This window comes from Carcharodon carcharias, chromosome 3, assembly GCF_017639515.1.
Source record: "Carcharodon carcharias isolate sCarCar2 chromosome 3, sCarCar2.pri, whole genome shotgun sequence".
Classification (NCBI taxonomy): Eukaryota; Metazoa; Chordata; class Chondrichthyes; order Lamniformes; family Lamnidae; genus Carcharodon; species Carcharodon carcharias.
The window spans coordinates 114,913,114-114,935,532 of record NC_054469.1 but is presented as its reverse complement, the minus strand read 5'-3'; the positions used below and the strand labels follow the sequence as shown (position 1 = coordinate 114,935,532).

The 22,419-nt window shown below is 42.6% G+C and overlaps 1 protein-coding gene across 2 annotated transcripts in view; it reads left to right on the top strand.

Annotated features, from left to right (window-relative positions):
• The window catches only part of LOC121276595 (cytoplasmic dynein 1 intermediate chain 1), a 312,746-nt gene that overhangs the window by 141,068 nt on the left and 149,259 nt on the right, over positions 1-22,419 (top strand). For both annotated transcript variants that reach the window (XM_041185192.1, XM_041185190.1), the window contains exon 10: positions 18,735-18,860. In XM_041185192.1, the coding sequence (XP_041041126.1) occupies positions 18,735-18,860 (126 nt within the window). The remainder of the gene's footprint in view (positions 1-18,734; positions 18,861-22,419) is intronic.

Here is a 22,419-nt window from a genome sequence, read left to right as displayed (position 1 = left end):
CTTCCCTGCTCTTAACAGAATAATACCAGCTTCTCCGGTCTATTATTGTAACCCTTATCCCTGTTGAATGGCCTCTTTCTGCACCATAACCTTTCTATGGTTCTATGGACCCATTGAAGTATATCTCTTCTGTACCATCTCCAGAACTTTCAAGCCCCACTTCAGATGTCTTGTTTGCCCTTCAAAGCCAAGATGACGATGTTCGTCATCTGGGGTATTTGGTAGGGTTCCAATTAGCATATAGCAGTGAATTAAGGCCGATCTGCGCCCAGAAGTTTCTGCTGCAGATAGGACAGGGCACTGCAACTGAGTTTTGGACGAGTGGCTGGCTTGGGATTTCCGGTCCTTGCTTTTTTTCCCTCCACCTCTCATGCACTTTCGAAGGAGGCAAAAACAGCCATAGTTTTTTATTTGGCGCCAGGTGCTGTTATCCTGGGTGAACCTCTCCTAGGAATCGAAGTTGATATCAAAACTCCTAAGTGAAGCTTTCCGAGTGTCCATGTAGCACTTCCTTTGACCGCCATGGGAGCACAGTCCAGACTTGAGCTCTCTATAGAAGATTCACTTCAGTAAGCGAGTGTCCGGCATTCTGGCTACTTGACCAGACCAACTCAGTTGTGACTGTCTCATTATAGTGTAAATGCTTGGCATGCCAGTTCAGCTGAGCACCTCAGTGTCTGGTGTTTTGTCCTGCCACCTGATCTTCAGAAGCTTCCAAAGACAGCTCAATTGAAAGTGGTTGAGCCAGAGGCCCTTAAAGTGTATGTTCTTAAGGAACAATACACAAAGTTCTCTGTGGAGCAGTGCATAAGGAGTCTGTAAGAAATGTGCCGTGTCCTGTAGCAAGACCTACAAGTTCCTAAAGCTAGCACAACATCGCCTGTTGGTGTCAAAATCGCTGCAATCTACGTATTCTTTGCCTCCCAGCTCCATACGACATGCTGCAGGAAACACCAGTCACTTCACAGTTCATGTTTGCATTGAATAACTGACAAATGCCTTGTTTGTCAGAGCAAACCCTTCATCACATTATCTGTGGGCATCGGAAGCAGCAGGGTAGGACTTTTGAGTTTTGTCCAGTTTGCAGGATTTCCCCCAGGTCCTGGATATCTTTCACTGCATTCATCACAAAGACTATTAGCGAACTGAAGCAACAGTTTTATTGACTGGACAGGACTGGTAGTTTCTTACTATAGAATTCTTATGATTGTGGTTTGCTGTTTGTTGCATGACTTTGCTCTATAGCAGAGAAGACACACCAATGCTTGAGGATCTTCAATTTTCAAAAGAAAGTGAAAAAATTAATGAGGGGATAAAAATCAACCCTAAAGCTTCCAGGTAAAATTAGAGAACATAATTCTTTATTTAAAGTTTTTCATTTTTAATATTGTCCTAACTTGAGAAAACAAGCAAGGATTAACCTCAGACTTCATGGGACTGTCAATGCATTGTTTTCCTTGCATTTCAACTGGGAATATGAAACTGCAGTGTAAAAAATATTGGCTGAAATTGTGCGGTCTCTGGATTGTCGGGGACTGGACGTAGGTGTCCATTGGGACCCTGTGAATGTCCTGATGTGCGGACCTACATGAGTATTGCCCGGGAAGTTTAAACTTCCAATGGGCAATTCCCCTGCTCCCTGGGACTCCCCAAATGTCTCCAATTCTGAGCTAGAGTCAGAGACTTGGGAGAGATCCCTGAAACTTACCTGGATTGTTACTCAGGAAATGGTAGACTGTTTAAAACCTGGTCTAAGACGTGAGTAACTCCACAACCCCCTGAGACTCGACCAGCCCCCTGCCCTGATTTGACCCAGCTACACCCCCACACAAACCATGCCCCCCTCCGCCCCCCCAACCACTGGCAACACCACTGCCCTCCCCCCACCGATCACCAGACTACAACCCCCAGAGCCACCCTCTCTGACTCAACCCAACTATCCCTGACTCGACTAACCTCTCCCCCGACCATACCTGACGAACCCTTCCCTTTTTCCTGCTGTAGAGCAAAGTGACCTGACTACCTCCCCCACTAAATCTGACTACCCCCGACAACCCCTCCCTTGACCAGACCAACTACCCCCAACCCAATTACCCTCCTGACAAGACTTAAACCCCCCACCATGACACCTGGCCACTCACCCACCCATCCACTCATTCATTGAAAGACTGGTCTGTTAAATAATTTCCAGAATTCAGCAGCTATTGCCATAAAAAGGGGGTATGTCCTCTATGCTGATCATCATCGCAGGTCCCCATGTGGATTCCTGCGGTGAAGGAGTGCTTTTGTACAAGTTTGGCCTTTTTAAATGTAACCAGGTGAATGTGCTGCTTTCTGTCTGATGAGCAGCACAGTGTACCGTCTACAAGATGCACTGCAGAAATTCACCTAGGCTCCTTTGACACCTTCCAAACCTACAACCACTACCACCTAGAAGGACAAGGGCAGCAGATAGATGGGAACACCATCACCTGGAAGTTCCCCTCCAAGTCATTCACCATCCTGACTTGGAAATGTATCGCCATTTCTTCACCGTCGCTGGGTCAAAATCCTGGAGCTCCCTTCCTAACATCACTATGAGTGTACTCACACCACATGGACTGCAGTGGTTCAAGAAGGCAGCTCACCACCATCTTCTCAAGGGCAACTAGGGATAGGCAATAATGCTGGCCCAGTTAGTGAAGCCCACATCCCATGAATGAATAATAAAAAAGCATTGGATGTAGCAGCTCTGACATTGATCAGAAGATTTGGACGAACATCCTCGCATTTGGAGCTACAGATTCAGATCCCCATAAAAACCCAAACTGAAATTGCATATCCTTCATTACTTTAGCTAAAAATCATAGATGCACGCATTCCAGAACAATTGAGTGAACACAATATGTACTGTATGCAGCATTTGTCGTAATGTCACAGATGTGAAGCACACACATGTTCTCATCTAATCCTTGATGAGAAAACAATTGGAAATCTTTGGTGGGTGGTAGCTATTGGTAGGGCTATAGGTTTCAAATTTGAGAACTTTTTTTTAAACCAATTTACCACTGGGAAGGAATTCAGAAATTTAGCAATGGAAGACGGTTACATATTTTAAGAAAAATGCTTTAAGCAGTCTCAAACTATTTACATTTCCATTTGGGGTATGGGTAATATTGCTGGTCCTGAGAAGATTAAACACCGTTCAGTAGATTCAAGGTGTAAAGGGTACTTAACCGTTCAGGTGTAGTCAATGATAATGAACCATATTTCATCAAGCCAATCTTGATATTTAAGTTTTGTTAACTTTCTGTCCTAAATTAATGGTTATAAGTGCTATGACTAAATATTCAAAATTGGTGCATTTAATGCTTTTTGTTTCAAACTTAAAAAGACCTGGAATGAGAAATAAACCTATTGTACATTCTGCATAATGCACATTTTCAATATTTTTGTCTGTTCCTGCTGTTTCAGGAGTGGCAGTCCCTTCTGCAACTAACACAGATGAATAACGTTGGCCCAAGGTTGACTGATTTTTTTTCATTCTGATGGCCTCTCTTTTCCACCATCTGGTCATTTCTTTTGCCTCTGCTTTTTCCACACCCTTCCTGACCGCTTGTCAGCAGAAGGGACTTCCCATCCATCAACTCTGATCGCAGTCAACTTGAGGTCTTGCTTGCAGACATCCTGGCATCACAGTGTGGGAGACCTGTTGGTCATGTGCTGATAGCAAGCTCGTCAGAAAGCATGTCTTTGGGGACACGGTCATCATCGATTCGGCTCTTATAATTCGCCTAACAGAGTCGCCACTGACTCAAGGACAAACGTGTTGGGATCCCTGCATGCTGGTATACTTCCATATTCGACACTCTGTCCTCCCAAGGGATGCCTAATATTTGTCTGCTACAGAGCAGGTAGAGACTGTTCAGCCACTTTTTCTTGGCTTGCATAAGTTGTCTATGCTTCGCTACTGTAAAGGACGGAGCTGAGAATACCGGCCTGGGACATGGCAAGCTTTATATTTTTGGTTAGTTTGCTGTTGTTACACATTCAATTTCAATGTGACCACTGTCTTTGTAATCCTGGTGTTGATTTTGGCATCAAAGGATAGATTTGCTGGTAATTGTTGATCCAAGGTATGTGAAGCTGTTGCAATCTCCAGAATAAGGTGGTCGATGTTGATGGAAGGTGGAGTCACTACATCCTGGCCCACACTGAACGTCAGTCCAATCTCCTTGCAGGCCCGGAAGAATTGATTTCCAAGCTGCTGCAAGTGCACTTCAGTATGGGATGCTCGTGTGGCTTCATCAGCAAACAGCAACTTATGGAATTGCTCGTTTGGAGAGCTGGTGCAGACACGATGGGCCAAATGGTCATCTCCTGCACTTAACGATTCTGTGACTAGGACATTACGCACTTTGGTCTTGGTGTAAGCTGGACAGCTTGCTGTCAGCTCTGAAATGCAGGTAGACACCCCTGATTGAGTTACTGAAAATGTATGACAGCAGCATGGAGAAAAATATGCCAGAGTTGGTGCCAGGAAGCAGCCCTGTTTTACCCTGCTGCTGATCTTGAAAGCATCTAATGTTGCTCCATCGTAGCTGATGAACTGTACATTTTCTCGTGGAAAGAAGAAATGATGCCCAGGAGTCCAGGAAGGCAGCCTATTTATTTTCTGCAGCACTTTAAAGAGCCCATCTCTGCTGACAAGGTCAAAGGCCTTGGTGATGTCTATGAAGACAAAGTCGGGTGGTCTGTGTTGTTTGCAACAGTTTTCCTGTGCCAAAGTGAGAAAATCCTGTTGACTGTTGATCTGCTAGATGTGAAGCCACACTGAGACTCAGTGTAGATGTGTGACGCCAGGATTTGCAATCTAGTCTGAGCGATGAGTGCAAAGACCTTCTCCACGATACTTAAAAAGAAAATGCCTCTAATTGTTGCAGTCATTGCGATTCCCTTTTTGTACAAATATAATCATATATATTTGCATCATTCATGTCTTGAGGCACAAATCTTTCCTTCCAGCAGAGAGACAAAATTCACGGAGATGCTGCAGCAGTGCTGCTTTTCCACTTGTTGATTTTAGGTGGAATGTTATAGTTTCTTGGGTCTTTAACACTGGTGAGATGGCTGGTGGTTGTGCTGAGCTCTACTATGGTGGGCTAGCTGTCAGCTGCTCCATGACAGGAATCCTGGAATGGAGCTGATGGCTTCTTCAGTGATTATGTTCTCCATTGGGTAGAGCTCAAGCGAATGCTCCATTCACCTTTCCATCTACTTGCTAGATTCAGTGATTGTCAGCCTGTTACAATCCCCAGCTGAGGTTACCAGTGGACAAGCCTGATCACACAGTGGAACCCAGCTTGATTGATCCCAACTTTTATTTCTTGTTTAGATATGTGGAGAGTAGCTACTGAACAGAGGCACAGGGGTTAGCTGATAAACTTTTAACAAAAAAAAACCATTTTTTCAGCAAAAAAAGATGAACTATATTACAATACTTCTTTACCCACAACTATACCTTTTACAGATATATAGAGATTTGTAAGGATAACACAAGTTACAAAAGCTATCTTATACTCTAGTGTCCATAACAAGTACACAGTCCATGTAAACCAGTAGGCAACCTGTGGTCAGACACATCACACTCTGAACCAAGTGACAGATGCCACCTCAACGAGATGCTATGGATCTCTCCTCAACTCTTCCCCCCCACACCAGATGCTTGTCAAACCGTGAGCCAGCCAGTCTTGCTGAACTTCGTCTTTCACATGAGAGTTTCCAATCTCCACTCTCCAAGACCTCACCTTGGAATCTTATCCCAAACTGACACTTTCTTTCGGACGCCTTACGCAAGTGTTCGTCTGCAGGGTTTCAAACTCTCCTTCTGATGTTGTTCTTCCCTGGGTCACCACATGCATTCAAGCTGTCTTCCATGCACTCTCTCTCATCAACTAAGCCGTCAATAGTACTACTGCTACACGTGCCCTAACAGAGTTACAGACCTTCAAGCTGTTCTTGCTTTAAATATGCTTTCTGCAGCTTGAAGCTTCAAGCTTGGAGCCTATCTCTCTGTACCTCACTCTTAATATCACTTAAAAGGACCATTTCCAGGTTCCTGTCCTTCCTTTGACTAGAAGGTGGCCTTGGCACTTTCTCCTATTCCACTCCGGGGTTTTTCTTTAGCTTGGGAATTACTATCTGTCCAGTCTAGGCTGCTCCTGCCTGGCAGCTATCTTCAAAACCTGCTGAACTCCAACAGCTTCCAAATCAAACTGCTGTTTCTAGCTGGTCTGTGGGAGGGACCTGCCCCTCAGGATTCCTATTGGTAGGCAACAGCCCAATTCTTCCAATCATGTTTGTTTAACTTAGACGCAACGGTTGTAAAAACTGTCATTAGAAATGCAAGTACCTTTTTAAAGTAAAACTAAAACTCAGTTTGACCTTTTCTTAACACACAGACACAGAAATACAATCAAACTTAAACTTTAAAGCTAAAACTCATTCCTAACACCCACAAATACAAATATAACTTACTTAAACTATCTCTATTTCCTAACAATCCCTGTCTTGCTTCAAGAGAGCTGATTTGATTGCTGCTGGGCCCATTGCTTTCTTAATTTTCTCTTACATCCCTCCGGCATCCCCATGTTCAGCGTCAGATTTTTTGCTATTGCAGAGTTTCAACCAGTATTGATTGGCACTGTGCTCATGCTTGTCATTCATGAGGGCTCTCCTCTTGGTTGTGGTAACTGATCCCATTTCAGTCCAATAAGCCTCAAACCAGTCTGCCTTCCTCTGATCTCTCTCCCCATACACAGTGAGTGCACATAGATGGTGTCACATAGATGATCCCACTTTAACACCGCACTCTGGCTTTGGGCATTGTTGTCCAAAAGAGCCTGAGCAAGGATGTTGAGAAACTCCTGGGTCCTTTTTGGGTCAGTGGTACAGCAAGTGTTGATTTGAGGATAACCTTTCTTCTTTGTGTGGGTATAAGCTTTGAGTGGTTGAAGCCTGACCTTGCTACACATCAGGGAGTGGTCAGTGTCACAGCATTTCGACAGCTATGAGTGGTGAGGGCACTGTTGAGGGCAGTATGTCTGGTGATGAGGAGATCTATAGGTGGCAGTGGCATGATCTCTGATGTCTCCAGAACACCTTATGGCATGGCTTGGTTTGGAAGTAGCTTTTTGTCTTGGAGTCCACGGTAACAGCATAGCTCCAGCAACTTCTGTTCATTTTCTTTCAGCGTGCTGACTCCCTGGTGCCCTATGCACATTGGCCAAGCTGCGTAGTCAATACCCACCCTTGCATTGAAATCCCCTAGGAGGTTCAGTACCCCTGGCACTGGGAATTCTGCTGATGGCAGCATCAAGTGTCTCAAAGAATTGATCCTTGACATCTGGGGAGGAGGTGAGTGTCGGGATGTAAATAAATATTAGGTTTACTGGGCCCACACTTGTTGACAAGCAAAGACTAAGATATCTCTCTCAGCCATTATTTGGGGGTGCTTCGGTCAATGCGAGTAGTGTGTTTTCTACTATGAAACCTACTCCATGCTCACGTGGTGCCTGTTGGGCTTTCCCCTGCCAGAACAATGTGTAGTGTTTCTCTTTAAGGGATCCTATTTCAGCAAGCCTTGCCCTTACAGCGCAGCAATGTCCACATTGAGTCTTGTAAGTTCTTTGTCGGTCACAGCTCTCTTGTGTGCATCATCAACCTGCAGAAGGTCGTCAATAAGGAGAGGACGCAAGGCCTTTACGTTCTAGCTTGTGATGCGAAGGGCTGGTGTCTTTGGGTGTCCTTGGGCTGGCATGGGCTAGATGGGCCGAACGGCCTCCTTCTGTGCTGTAACTTTTCTATGCTTCTGTGGTCCATAGATTATCAACCCAACTGTTGAGAGATGACTATTTATGTTCCAAGCACCCACTGAAGTAAGCAGGTTGTGGCAGGCTAGCACCTAACTGAGTGGGGGCTGCTCAGCTCGAGGTTTGGGGGCATAATTATCCAATGAGATCTTAGGATGTCTTCCACCGTCGGAAATAACCTGTTGTTGTGACACAGCGGTTGGTAAAGGCTGAGTTGTTTAAATCCCAGAGGGAAACTTGAACAACTGTCATAACCTATATTTTCAATTGGTATGTTTGAAATGCAGCTCTGAATTCAGGAATAAAACCAGCAACCTTCAAGAGGTTTTTTTAGTCTAAAACTGAACTAAACATTTATTATTTTAACAACTCATTAATCATATACACATTTATAAATTACTACCATAATAACTATTAAACAAATCCCCAAATTAATCACTCCCAGGTAAATCTTCACCAAGGCAACAATAACCCATAGATTTTAAACAGACACCAGGCAAAGCACATTTGACCATACAAATTCAAAATGAGGTTCCTTAAAATTTGCAGACACAACTGTAGGCTTCCAAGCTGGTTAGATCTTAAATGCCTCTGACTTTCACACACAACCTCGTCTTGGTTTATACCTTTGAATGTAAATTTTTCATTGTATTACTAGGTTTTTTAATTTTACCTCTCCTAACAATAATCCTTTCATTCCACTAATTTTATTAGTAATATAAATTTGCTTGGTGTCTCCCAGCTAGGTGCAAGATTTTGAATGGTTTACTCACAAATGCAAATTGCACTTTACTTTTTACTCCTTACGTTTATCTAATTAACATCTCAAACTATACATCAAAGCACCCAGACTCGCTGGTTTAATCCAATTAAGACACACACAGACCCTACTACAATTCCAATATAAAAATAATTTCCAATAATAATATAGACATTAATCTCTTCATGACACCCTCGTGCACTCATGCGCTACCCTAATTGAGCGAGAGCTTATAACCAGTAACAGTTTCTTCACTTGTACCAATGTGAACCATGAAGCTGCAGTGCTCTCTCCAAGGCAAAGGCCTGGGCAAATACTATGGAGACCCTGAGTTGCCCAAGCATCAGGACCCCACTCTCGGCATTGCCAGTATTGTCCAAAGGAAAGGATACAGCCAGTAATTTTGGTACCAGCTTTGCTATAGGAATTGCTGGAAACCTGCCTGATGGATGACCGATTACCACCTATGGGACTCCACTCCAGACTTTCTGTTGGAATTTACTCTTTTAGCCTCCTTCTCTCCCGGGAAACCCACAAGACAGTGGTGCTATTTGCCCATAGCTTGGGGTCTAGTTCATGGGCACTAGGGTGTAACCACACATCGGGCGGCCTGCATGTCACACATCTGGGGCCAAGGTGTCTTCTGAGCCCTCTGTAGTTTAGCCTGAGACCATGAGGTACCAAGTTTACATAAGTTGCCATGGGGAGGCCTACATAGCCTCTCCTTCAGCAAGCCTCCTATGTACTGGCAGAGACAAGCTTACGCACTTGGCTTTTTCTCACAATAGTTGTACCACTAGCCAGGCAGAGTTGAAAGGAAGTGGTGACAAGTGGACTAACCACTATGTACCACCCACAACTCTAACACACTTGATGCATCTCATCAACAGGAGACATACTCTGCTCATATTAATTACCTAAATTTCTTCCCTCTCGTTAACCTCTGTTTCTGGTATGCAACTTGTGTCTTCGACTGTCAAGTAGAAATATAAAATATTTGTTCAATGCCTCTGCCATTTCCTCATTCTCTATGATGATTTCTCCTGTCTCTGCTTCTAAGGGACTGATATTTACTTTAACTACTTATATTTTAAATATTTATAAAATTCTTACAATCTGTTTTTGTATTTCTGGTCAGCTTACTCTCATTCTATTTTTTTCACTTTGATCAACTTTTTGGTTGCCCTTTGCTGGTTTCTAAAACACTCATCTTCAGACTTGCTACTGTTTCTTGCAACATTATAAGCCTCTTCTTTTAATCTAATACTATCCTTAACTTCCTGTGTGAGCCACAGATGGGTCATTCTCATTGAGTTTTTGTTTTTCAATGGAATGCATTTTCATTGAACATTTTGAATTATTTCTTTAAATGTTTCTTTTACTGCCATATCTTTTGGTTTACTTAATCAACCTTAATGAGTTCTCCCTGCATACCTATGTAACTGGCTTTATTTAAGTTTAAGATTCTTGTTTGTGATTGGAGTATGTTACTTTCAAACTTAACATGGAATTCATTATTTTCCATTGGATGTTTTACTATGACATTACTAATTAACGCTGCCTCATTACTTAATAATAGATCTAAGATTGCTTTATCTCTATTCGGTTCCACAACTATTGTACCAGGAAACATTCTATAAACTCATCTTCTAGACTACTCTTGCCAATTTGTCTGTTTTTATGAAGATTAAAGCCCTCTGCAATTATTACATTGCCTTAGTTACAAGCTTGAAAATGTATTTGTTTAACGTTTTGTCCAATGAAATAACTACTGTCAGGAGGCCTATAAGCTACGTCCACCAGTGTTTTCTGACTCTTGTGATTCCTAATTTCCCCCATACTGATTCTATTTCATGATCTTCTGAAACCGATCCTTTTTCACTAATATCCTTACGTTATCTTTTACTTATCAGGGTTATCCCTCCTCCCTTGCCAATAGGAACAGAGGAACAGGAGAAGGCCATTCTGCCCATCAAGTCTGCTCTGCCATTCAATACGATCATGGCTGATTGAACACTTCAGTGCCTTTTACCCATACTATCCCCATAACCCTTTTACGTTATTGTTAATCAGAAATCTATCAATCTCTACCTTAAACATACTCGGTGACTGAGTTCCCATGGCCCTCTTGGGTAGAGAATTCCAAAGATTCACAACCCTCTGAGTAAAGAAATTTCTCCTCATCTTGGTCCTAAGTGGCTTCCTCCTTATTTTGAAATTCTGTCCCCTGGTTCCGCACTCCCCAACCAGGGGATGCATCTTCCCTGCATTTACCCTGCCTATTCCTTTAAGTATTTTGTAGATTTCAATTAGATCACCTCTCATTCTTCGAAACTCTAGAGAACACAGGCCCAGTTTTCCTAATCTCTCTCCATAAGACAGTCCTGCCATCCCCAGAACAAGTCTGGTGAACCTTTATTGCCATAGAGAGAGTGCAACAATATCCTTTGCGGTAAGGAGACCAAAACTGCACACAGTGCTCCAGGTACGGTCTAACCAAGCTTCTATACAATTGAAGCAACACTTCACTACTCCTGTACGCAAATCCTCTTGTGATAAAAGCTAACATTCCATTAGCCTTCCTAATTGCCTGTTGCCAGCATGTTAGCTTTCAGTGACTTATGGACAAGGACACCCAGGTCCCTTTGTATATCTACACTTTCTAATCTCTTACCATTCAAGAAATACTCTGCACATCTGTTCCTTCTACCAAAGTGGATAACCTCACCTCTTTTGACATTATATTCCATCTGTCATGTTCTTGCCCACTCACTAAGTCCATCCAAATCCTCCTGTAGCTGCTTTATATCTTCCTCACAGCATTCAATCCTGCCTAGCTTTGTATCATCTGTGAACTTGGAAATAATACATTTGGCTCTCGCATCCAAATCATTGAAATATATTGTGAACAGCTGCAGCCCAAGAACTGATCCTTGTGCTACCGCACTAAGCATAGCCTGCCAATGCGAGAATGACCAGTTTATTCCTAGTGTTTGTTTTCTGCCTGTTAGCCAACCCTCAATCCATGCTGTTATGGCACAGCCGATGGGAAATGCTGAGCTGCTCAAATCCCAAAGGGAAACTTGAAACAACTGCCACAACAGTTTTGCAATTTGTATATATTTCAAGATGTGTGCCTTGAATTCAGTAGTGATAAGACTACCGGGTCTTAAAAGTTTCATACAAAACTAAATTAAACTTTTATTAATAGAAGAAATGATTTTAAGCACACACATAGATCTACAAATCACTGCTATGATAACTTCTAAATCCCCTAATTAATCTAACCCCTGGTTACAGCCCCATTAAGGCAACAGTAAGACACACAGATTTTAAAAGACCCAGGCAAAGTAACACAAAATACCCTGAACAGTTGAATTCAAAGTGAGTTTTTCTCAGCTTTGGTTCTTTGTAGACAGCAGCTTGAGGCTTAGATGCTAGAAGCTTGTCACATTTGTTAGGTCTTAGAATGCCATCCCTTGCACACCGCCTTCTCTCCTTTATATATTTTTCTGCTTTGAATGCAACTTCCCATTGTTTCACTATGTCTTTGGACTTTGCCTCTCGAATAATAAAAATCTTTCATAATACTAATTTTACTAGTAATCTTCGGAAAAAATAAACGCACTGTTTCTTAACTTCTCCTGGCCAGGTGAAACATTTCACCCCTCTTTTGAATTCAAGCTAGTCTGGTTTATTTACAAATGCAAATATTCACTTCACACCTATGTTTACCTACTTAACATTTCAAACCTAGCTTATTTTCTCATAGACTCATCAGCACAGAAGGAGGCCATTCGGCCCATCGTGTCCATGCATGTCAATAAAGATCTGACTACACCAATCCCATTTTCCAGTGTTTGGCCCGTGGCCCTGGAGGCTATGGCAACGGAAGTGAATGCCTAAATACTTAAATGTTATGAGGGTTTCTGACTCAACCACCCTTTCAGGCAGTGAGCTCCAGACACCCACCACCCTCTAGGTGAAAAATTTCTCCTCAACTGCCCTCTTAGCCTTCTACCTCTTATCTTGAATCTATGCCCCCTGGTTATTGACCTCTGTACTAATGGAAAAGGTGCCTTCCTATCCACCCTATCTATGCCCCTCACAATCTTATACACTTCTACCAGGTCCCCTCTCAACCTTTGCTGCTCCAAGGAAAACAACCCCAGCCTATCCCATCTTTCCTCATAGCTCAGACCCTCCAGCCCAGGCAGCATCCTGGTAAATCTCCTCTGCACCCTCTCCAGTGCAATGACATCTTCCCTACTGGTGACCAAATCTGCATGCAGTACTCCAGTTATGGCCTAAACAGTGTTTTATATAGTTGAAACATAACCTCCCTGTTCTTGTATTCTATGCCTTGGCTAATAAATACAAGTATCCCATATGCCTTCTTAACCACTTATCTACCTGCCCTGCTACCTTCAGGGATCTGTGGATATGCACGCCATAGTTCCTCTGAACTTCAGTACTTTCCAGGGTCCTAACATTCACAATGTAATCTCTTCCTTGTTAGCCCTCCCCAAGTGCATTACCTCACACTTTTCCCAGTTGAATTCCATTTGCCACTGCTCTGCCTACGTGACCAGTCCATTGATATCCTCCTGCAGTTTACGGCTATCCTCCTCACTATTTACCAAGCTACCAATCTTCGTTTCATCCGTGAACTCCTTGATCATACCCCCTACATTTAAGTCCAAATCATTTATATACACCACAAACAGCAAGGGCCCCAGCACTGGGCCCTGCGGAACCCCACTGGAAACAGACTTCCAGTCACAGAAACATCCCTGTACCATCACCCTCTGCTTCCTGCATCTCAGCCAATTTTGGATCCAATGTTTCACCTTGCCTTGGATCCCATGGACTCTTACTTTCTTGACCAGTTTGCCTTGAGGGACCTTATCAAAAGCCTTGCTAAAGTCCATGTAGATCACATCAAATTCTGTTACTTCAAAGCCTTCAGACCAGCTGCCTTTAATTCAATTAAGTCCCAAACACAGACATAGACACAGACCCTGCCATTACTCTACAATAAGTTCCAATCACATTATGAAAATTATTATATCTTCCTGGCAATGCCTGTATATTGCCTCCATGTGCTTTTTATTTTGCTATTCAACTCCTATGGGGGACTTTATCAAAAGGCTTCTGAAAATCCAAGTATACTACATCAATCAACTCTCCTTCATCAATTTTGTTAGTAACATCCTCAAAAAACTCCAAGTTTGTCAAACGTGATTTCCCATTCGCAAATCCATGCTGACTGTGCCCAATCAGATTATGATTATCCATTAACTACATCCTTTATAACAGATTCTAGCATTTTCCCTACTACTAATGTAAGGCTAACAGGTTTGTAGTTCCCTGTTTTCTCTCTCCCTCCCTTCTTAAATGATGGGGTGACATTTGCTACCTTCCAATCTTCAGGAACCATTCCAGAATCTATAGGATTTTGAAAAATGGTCACCAATGCATCCGCTATCTCTATAGCAACTTCTTTCAATACTCTGAGATGCAGAATATCATGCCCTGGAGACTTAACAACTTTCAGTCCCATAAATTTCTCCAATACAACCTTCTTACTTGTACCACTTTCCTTCGACTCCTCATTCTCCCTAGTCCCTTAGATCTCTAAACCTGAGAGATTTCCTGTATCTTCCTCAGTGAAAACAGACACAAAGTAATCATTTAGCCTCTCTGCCATTTCACTATTTCCCATTATGAATTCTCCTGACTCTGCCTGTAATGGACCAACATTTGCCTTAACAAAACGCTTCCTTTTTACATATCCATAGAAGCTTTTACAGTCCGCTTTTATATTTTTGGCTAGAATGCATTCATATTCTATTCTCCTTTTCTTTATCAGTTCCTTGGTTTTCCTTTGCTGTATTCTAAACACCTCCCAATCCTCTGGTTTACTATTACTATTCTGACAACTTTATAAGCCTTTTCTTTTAATCTTACACAGTCCTTAACTTCCTCTGTCAGCCATGGTTTAGTGACTTTGTTTCTGGGTTTTTGCACCTTGAAGGAATGTATAGGTGCTGTAAAATATATAATAGTTCTTTGAAGACTATCCATTACCTATGAACAGTGTATTTTCCCAATACATCTCAGCCAATTTGACCTCACTTTCAAACATAAAGTAAAATTCTATCATTTTGTGGTCACTCATCCTTAAAGGTTCTTTTACAACAAGATTATTAATTAGCCATTTTTCATTATATAATACTAGATCTAAAATAGCCTGTCCTCTAGTTGGCTCCTCAACATACTGCTCTAGAAAAATGTCCCCAACACATGCCAGAAACTTGTCTTCCACAGCATTAGAGCTCAGTTGGTTTACCCAGTCAATATGCAGATTGAAGTCACTCGTGATTACTATATTACCCATGCTACATACTTCTCTCATCTGATTAATACCATGCCCCACATTACCCTCACTGTTTGGCCTATAAACAACTCCAACCAATATCTGTTGCCTTTTGCTGTTTTTTTAACTCCACCCAAACAGATTCCACGCATTGTTCTTCCGATCTGAGATCCTCCTTTGCTAATGCACTGATCCCATCCCTTATTATCAGTGCAACTCCACCTCCTTTCCCTTCTTGTCTGTCCTACCTAAACATCAGACATCCTTGAATATTCAGTTCCCAGTCTTGGTCACCATGCAGCCATGTCTCTGTAATGGCAATTATATCATACCCATTTACCTCTTTTTGTGCCTTTTAGATCATCTACCTTATTGCAAATGCTATGCACATTCAGATAGAGTGCCCTTAACTTTGTCTTTTTGACATCATTCTGCATTTGAAGCATACTCAATGCTCTGCTTAGTCTCTCCTGACTTCTGGTCTCACTTCCACTTCCTATTACCCACTTTCCTTTCTTCTAATTTGGGCCACCCCTCAGGTACCCCGCCATAAGCTGGTTTAGACCCACCCCAAAAGCGCTAGCAAACCTTTCTGCGAGTATATCAGCCCCAGTCCTGTTAAGATGTAACCCGTCCAGCTTGTACAGGTCCCATCTGCCCCAGAACCGGTCCCAATGCCTCAGAAATCTGATGCCCTCCCTCCACCAGTTACCAGTTTTCCAGCTACTTATTTAATCGACCTATCCTCCTACTCCTTTGCTCACTAGCACATGGCACTGGGAGTAATCCTGAGATTACTGCCCTTGAGATCCTGCTTTTTAATTTCCTTCCTAACTCCTTGAAATTTGCTTTCAAGACCTCATCCCTCTTCCTACCTATGTCGTTGGTACCAATGTGGATCACAACTTCTGACTGATACCTCCCCCCCAGGGAGGCAACACACCATTCTGGAGTCATGTTTACTGTTCAGAAATGCCTGTCTGATCCCTTGACTATGGAATCCCCTATTGCTATTTCCCTTCAATTCTTGCTCCCCCCTCCCCTGTACAGCTGAGCCGCCCATGGTGCCATTGGCTTGGCTCTGGCTGCACTCCCCTGAGGACCTATTGGCCTGATCAGCATCCAAAATGGAAAACTGATTAGCAAGTAGATAGACTCGGGGCTCCTACCCTACCTGCCTGGTTCTCTTAGACTGCCTCTGGTGGTCACCCATTCCCTCTCTGGCTAAATGTTTCTGACCTGCAGTTTGACCACCTCCCTAAATGTGCTACCCACGTAGTCCTCTGCCTTGCGGATGCACAACAGTGACTCCAGCTGCCACTCAAGTTCCGAAATCCAGAGTTCAAGCTTGTGCAGCTGGTGAAACTTCCTACAGGTGTATTTGTCAGAGACACATGGTGCGTCCGTGACTTCACAAACACCACAGGATGTATGCTCCACTTGGGTGAGCTGACTGCCATCCCATGACTCCAGAGACTATTTATTACACTTAGAGTAAGTAGAATGAGTAGAATAAATTGCTAGTAACTTAACTTTACTACACTTACACTAACTTTATCTTAATTTGGTTTATTTTATTACTTTATTTCACTTTGACTTGATTTAACTTTACTTCCCTATTGCAAGTATTCTTTACTGAAATCCAAGTAGCTACATCTTTATAAAGGATACGTTTTTCTTGTTTTAAGCTATTTAAACACACTCCCTAACAGCAGCTTCTCATCAACCAATGAATGTGCAGCTTTCCTGTGATGTCACTCCTGGATTTTCTTTTCAAGCTCAGCCCGCTTCCCGAATAGAGGTGTCCCTAGCAGTTCCGACTCTCTCCGCTCCCAGAAGGTCTGTCTTGCTGAAGTATGTTGTACCCTGGAATATTTATTTTTCAACCGTGTTTCTGCAATGACAATTATATCCAAACCATTTGCCTCTTTGTGCTCTCTATCTTATTGCAGATGCTTCATACATTCAGATAAAGAACCTTTTATTTCAATTTTTTTTTTTACTTCTGTTGCCTGCAATGGCCTTATTCATTGATGCACAATTTATGTTAAACTCTCTTGTCCACTCTGGTTGTCTTTACTCACATCGCTACACTGTTCCATTGCCCAGCCTTTTTTTGGATTTCTAAATCTCCCTTCACTCAAACCCTCCCCTCTCCCCTATTAGTTTAAAGCCCCTGTCAACAGTCCCAGTTACATGATTGGTTAGGAAACTGCCCGAGCCCAGTTTAAAAAGCTCTCTCTTCCCTGAATACTGATGCTCATGCCCCACAAATCCAAACTCCTCCTTCCCACTACTCTGAGCCATGTGGTCAATTCTCTGATCTGCTTGCCCCTAAGCCAGTTACCACGTGGCTTGGGTAACGTGGATGTTCCCTTCTCAAACTCTTAGCCGAACATCATTCCTGGTCCTACCTTTGTCACATGGACCACGACAAAGTTCCAGCTGCAGGGAGATATCCTTAACCTTGGCACTGGGTAGGCAACACAATCTTCTGAGCTCCCGATAACAGATACCAGTATCTAAGATTTTTTGTATGGCAGTGTTTCCAGCCCCACCATCCAAAGAGTCAGCAGGGGTGATCACAGCAGCCCTGCAACCATATAATGCTCAATGGAGTTTTAATTGGCTAGAATGAGGTCCCGCCTCAGAGACCAACCAGCCAATCTGCTTGGCTGGCAACTCTGTAGTCCCAGCAATGCCAGTGGCCAGAACTCGGACTACAAGCAGTCCGAGATTCTAAGCCCTGGAGTCCAGGACAAGTAAGTGTGGGGGTGGTGGTTGAGGTGCTCATGGAGGAGAGTTGAGTGGAGATAATAGAGATTGGAGAGGCTGGGGGGGAGGGGGATGATGAGGTGGTGTACCCAAGAGTGCAGACCTTGTGTGGGGTGTGGATGGTTCCCCTTGTGGAAAGGGAAGGTGCCACCCCCCACCCCGCCGACCACCGACCCCCCGCATCTGAGGCCGAAGCAGGGTGGCCTGCTGGGCTTCTTCCCTGGCCACTGAACTTCATATTGAGGCTGGACAGGAAGGGAGTTGAGGGGAGGCTGTCTGTCCTAGGCCTCACCCGCCTCCCATAAAGTTGTGGACAGGTCAGGAGCAGGAAGGAGGGCAGCTGAAAGGCTACCCGGGGAATATTATGGGCCATGCTGTCTGCAGAACCACTGCGGGGGGAGTGGGTGGAGGAGACTGTAAAAATCTGCCCTATTGCAGCAACTTGATTTGTGCTGCGTTCTCAACATTGCTATAAAATGATTAAAAACTAATCAAGAAAAGTTGCTGCGGTGCCTGTTTTCTTGTCCTATCTGCCCAGTCTGAATCTACCCTAACAGTGTGTAATCCAGAGACTTACAGCTGAACTTGGATGAGTTTTCTTTTAATATACGTTTGAAAAATTATAATTATGAGAAGGTCAGTGTGCAGATGTAGTGCTTTGTGACTGGATACACTGGTTTTCATTCAATTGTGAGGCTCTTTCCATTGCACTTTATGGGCAAAGCAATAAAAGATTCAGAGTTTTGACCTTTCTAAATGGATTGTAATTTTATTGGAATGCATTTTTATCAGGCTCTGTTAACATGGAAACTAAGTTGGGGCAGAACTTTTTTAAAGTTATTTCGTTATCAAATGAGTTCCATTCTACTTGAGTTCTTTGTAAACCTGCAGAAATATTTGCAGACACTGTGAATGAATTGAGCCTAACCCGGTGTTGTGTTAATGAGCCATAACTCTTTATTTGTTTCAGTATCCCGAATTGATGGTTGCTTCCTATAATAACAATGAAGATGCCCCACATGAGCCAGATGGGGTAGCTTTGGTTTGGAATATGAAATTTAAGAAAATCACGCCAGAATATATATTCCATTGCCAGGTAAGGTCTCTTAGACCCTCACTTTGTTTACAATCATGTGAATGTATTTGAACACCAAAAATGTTTTGAGTTAAAGGGCAGAATTTTCTGACTGCTGGGTAGGCAGGTCCGACCCAATCTCCGGCGGGTGGGGAGCCAATCCCGCCAGAGAAGCGGGCCGCACCGTCATTTTACGTGGGCGGGCCAATTAAGTGCTATGTATTTCCTATGTGGGCGGGGTGGGGGGATTCCCCAAAAGCGAGAGTGTGCTCTTTCGCGCATGTGCACAAAAGAGCACATACCTCCCTGAGGCAAAATGCAGCCTCAGGGAGAGCGCTTCCACTTTGAAAAAGATTAAAAATAGAGAAAAAAAATTCCCTAAGATGGGACATGTTCATAATTTACACTATAACTTTATTAAACTTTTTAAAACACTGCATGAAACCTCATCCCGCTGGTGAATGAGGTTTCATGTTTTTTTCTATTTGCCGCTGGGGCTCCTGGCCTGCCCACCAATCTTAAGGTTGGACGGGCAGGTCCCTTAATTGTTTAAATGATCCTGTCAGTGGCCTCAATTGGCCATTGACAGGTTGGTGGGCCTGCAGCTGATTTTGCTGCGCCCCTGCCTTCCTGAAGATTTAAATGGGACGGGATGATGTCGACCCCGCCCCCTGCTCACCGATGGCAAAATTCTGCCCAAACAGTGCTTTTTAAATTAATGTTAAAACGATAGAATTAAAAGGACTTCTATTATATTTCGCAATGGTTTGAAAAGAAAAAGTATCATTTACTTGAATCTGGGAAAATACTGGTCATTTCTATATTGTTGACTGTTCTTTAGAGTGCTACAATGTGAGAAAAATGTATCTTGGCTTAAAGAAGTGTGGTACACCACTTCCTCAACCAGTCATCCAAATGTTTTTGCCCACCATGTGGAGAAGCAACAGGCCTTGCTTTAGTGCACCTTGTTTTAATTTTGCACGGATGCGTGTTTTAAGGCAGTCATTTTGGTTGATGTGAAGGTTCCTCCTACAGATGCTTCTATATAAATCTATCATTTATCCGCTAGAAAAGATAATTGATTCTTTGTTAACTTCCCTCATTTCCCTTTCTAAGGGTAGCCTTGGATATGAAAGTCAAGATGATATGAATGTCCTTTTCAAACGAACTTTTTAAAACTCTCAATCCATTCCTGAAATACTGGGTCAATTAGCAGCTTAAAAAAACGTTTTCACAAATATGCAAATTGGTGTCGTGGGTAAAGTTATTTAGAAACCACATTGCAATTGGACTGAGTCAAACATTAAATTGTTTCTCTTCAGATCGTCATGTGAAGTGTTAAAGAAACACTACAAATAAAGAAAAATTAGGCTTTTAACAATAGCAGCAATGTATATTTATATGGCGCCTTTAACATAATGAAACGTCCCAAAGGGCTTCACAGGAACATTAGAAAACAAAGTGTGATACTGAGCCACATAAGAAGACATTAGGTCAGATGACCAAAAGCTTAGTCAAAAGGTAGGTTTTAAGAAGTGTCTTAAAGGAGGCAAATGAAGTAGAAGGGAAAAAGGGGGAGATAATTCCAGAGCTTGGAACCTAGTCACTGAAGGCAAGGTCACCAATGGTGGGGCAGTTTTGATTAGGAATGCGCAAGAAGCCAGATTTAGAAGAGCACAGATATTTTTGAGGCTTGTGAGGCTGGAGGAGATTATAGAGATAGGGAAGGGTGAGGCTATGGAAAACTTTGAAGAAAAGGCTGAGAATTTTAAAATCAATGTGTTGCTTGACCAGGTATCAATGTAGGTCAGCAAACAGAGGGGTGATAGGGGAATGGAACTTGTTGTGAGTGAAAACACGGGTTAAATGTGGGAGACCAGCCAGGAGTGTGCTGGAATAGCCGAATCTATAGGTGACCAATGGCATTGATGTAGGATAACATGTTATCTGTAAAAATAAAGACAACAAAGTAGCGTGAAACATTATTGATAGCAAATTTATAGTGAATTTCAGCTTTGCATTGTGCGACGATGTGTGTACATTTTCATATTTCTGTTTTATGTATATATTCTGTGTAGGTGAGGGTAAGCTGCACCTGTGTGTGTCCAGGGTTAATCAAATGTGAAGGTGTTGGAGTCAGATTGTGTTTAGAATTTAAAGGGTGAAAGACTATCTCCCTGAATTTTGTGATGAGGCCTTATGGTGGGTGTTAACATACAAGGAAACAGAGTAGATCTGAAATTGGCATTTGGGGATGAGTTTTGAAATTGATTTGTAGCTGTGCATTTCAAAGGAGTCTCAAAGGCAGAAAATAACATTTGCATTTTACAGGAGATTTGTGAGTAAACAGGGACAGGCGTTTTAAATTTTATTGACCCAAAATAGAGGTAAAAAAGGAACGTGAAAGGTTTGAATATTTGGGAACCTAAGTTTTCAAAGAGGTTTTTAAAGATAATGGAGAACTAAGATGAAAGGGGTGAAAAGGTATTTATGAAAACAGGGTTTCAGCTTTGGTAGTTGCTGTGGGGGGAGTCCCATGGAAGGCCAACTCCAGTGTTTTGGAGTATGCTGAAAAGCTGTGAAAGTCAGTTAATTAAAGAAAGCAACTCCATTTTGGGCCAGCAGAGTATTTTGTCCTGAGAATCGGTTTGTTTTAAATCTCCCTTTGGAAAAACCACAAGTGGAGATTTGTCCTGGGAAGCCGTGGATTGTACTTCTGTTTAAAGTGAAAGCAATTTCTTGGCTTGGGTAATATTTCCTGGATTTTATGGTAAAGACTCTATAAGGTCTGTTGCCAAAACAATAGTTTATTGTATACCTCTGATAAAGCATTTTGGGGGTTATTTTGTAAGATTTTTTTCTAACTGTGCATCTTTTATTTGTGTATAAGTTTTTCCCTTTTTTAAGTAAACATTTTAATTCTTCAGAGTTCACAAGTTACCACTGGTGTCCTATGCTTTTGTATTTAGTAACATTCCCCCCTCATTTCTACAATCCAGAAAAAAAAATTACGATCAGCCAAGATGGATTTCAGTCCAAGATCTGATTTGCTCAGCATTAACATCAGCTGCAGTCGTAACAATTGTTTGTTGCAAAACAATTGTGGAGAAAGAAAAACAACTGAAATACTTCCTTGGCTAAGTAAACTAAGTGCAATCTTAGTGAATACCAAGATAGGTAGTCAATAGATTCCAAGAACTGATGGATTGAAGGTCTGATGATAAGTAAGATTGGGGTTCTGAATCGTGACCCTCCTGTGCCAATTCACAATGAGGTGGACAGTATGTATAATTTGTGCACCCAGCTCATTTCCACAATTGTGGCATGGTTATGAGCAACTCCCGCATCGGTATCTCCATGGTTCTGCTGACGTTCTCTGCATTGCAGGTTTTGGGGTAGGGTTCTGAACAAACCACATGCACCTGGCAGTCTACCTATTTTAAGGGCATATTCCTTAAAAGAAGAATGCTGTAACAATGCACTGCAGACTGCTGAATAATTACCTAACGAACATTCAGGGTCAAGTAAGATGTCACACCATGCCAGGGAAAGAGCTTTCCACTTCAGTGACACCACTCCA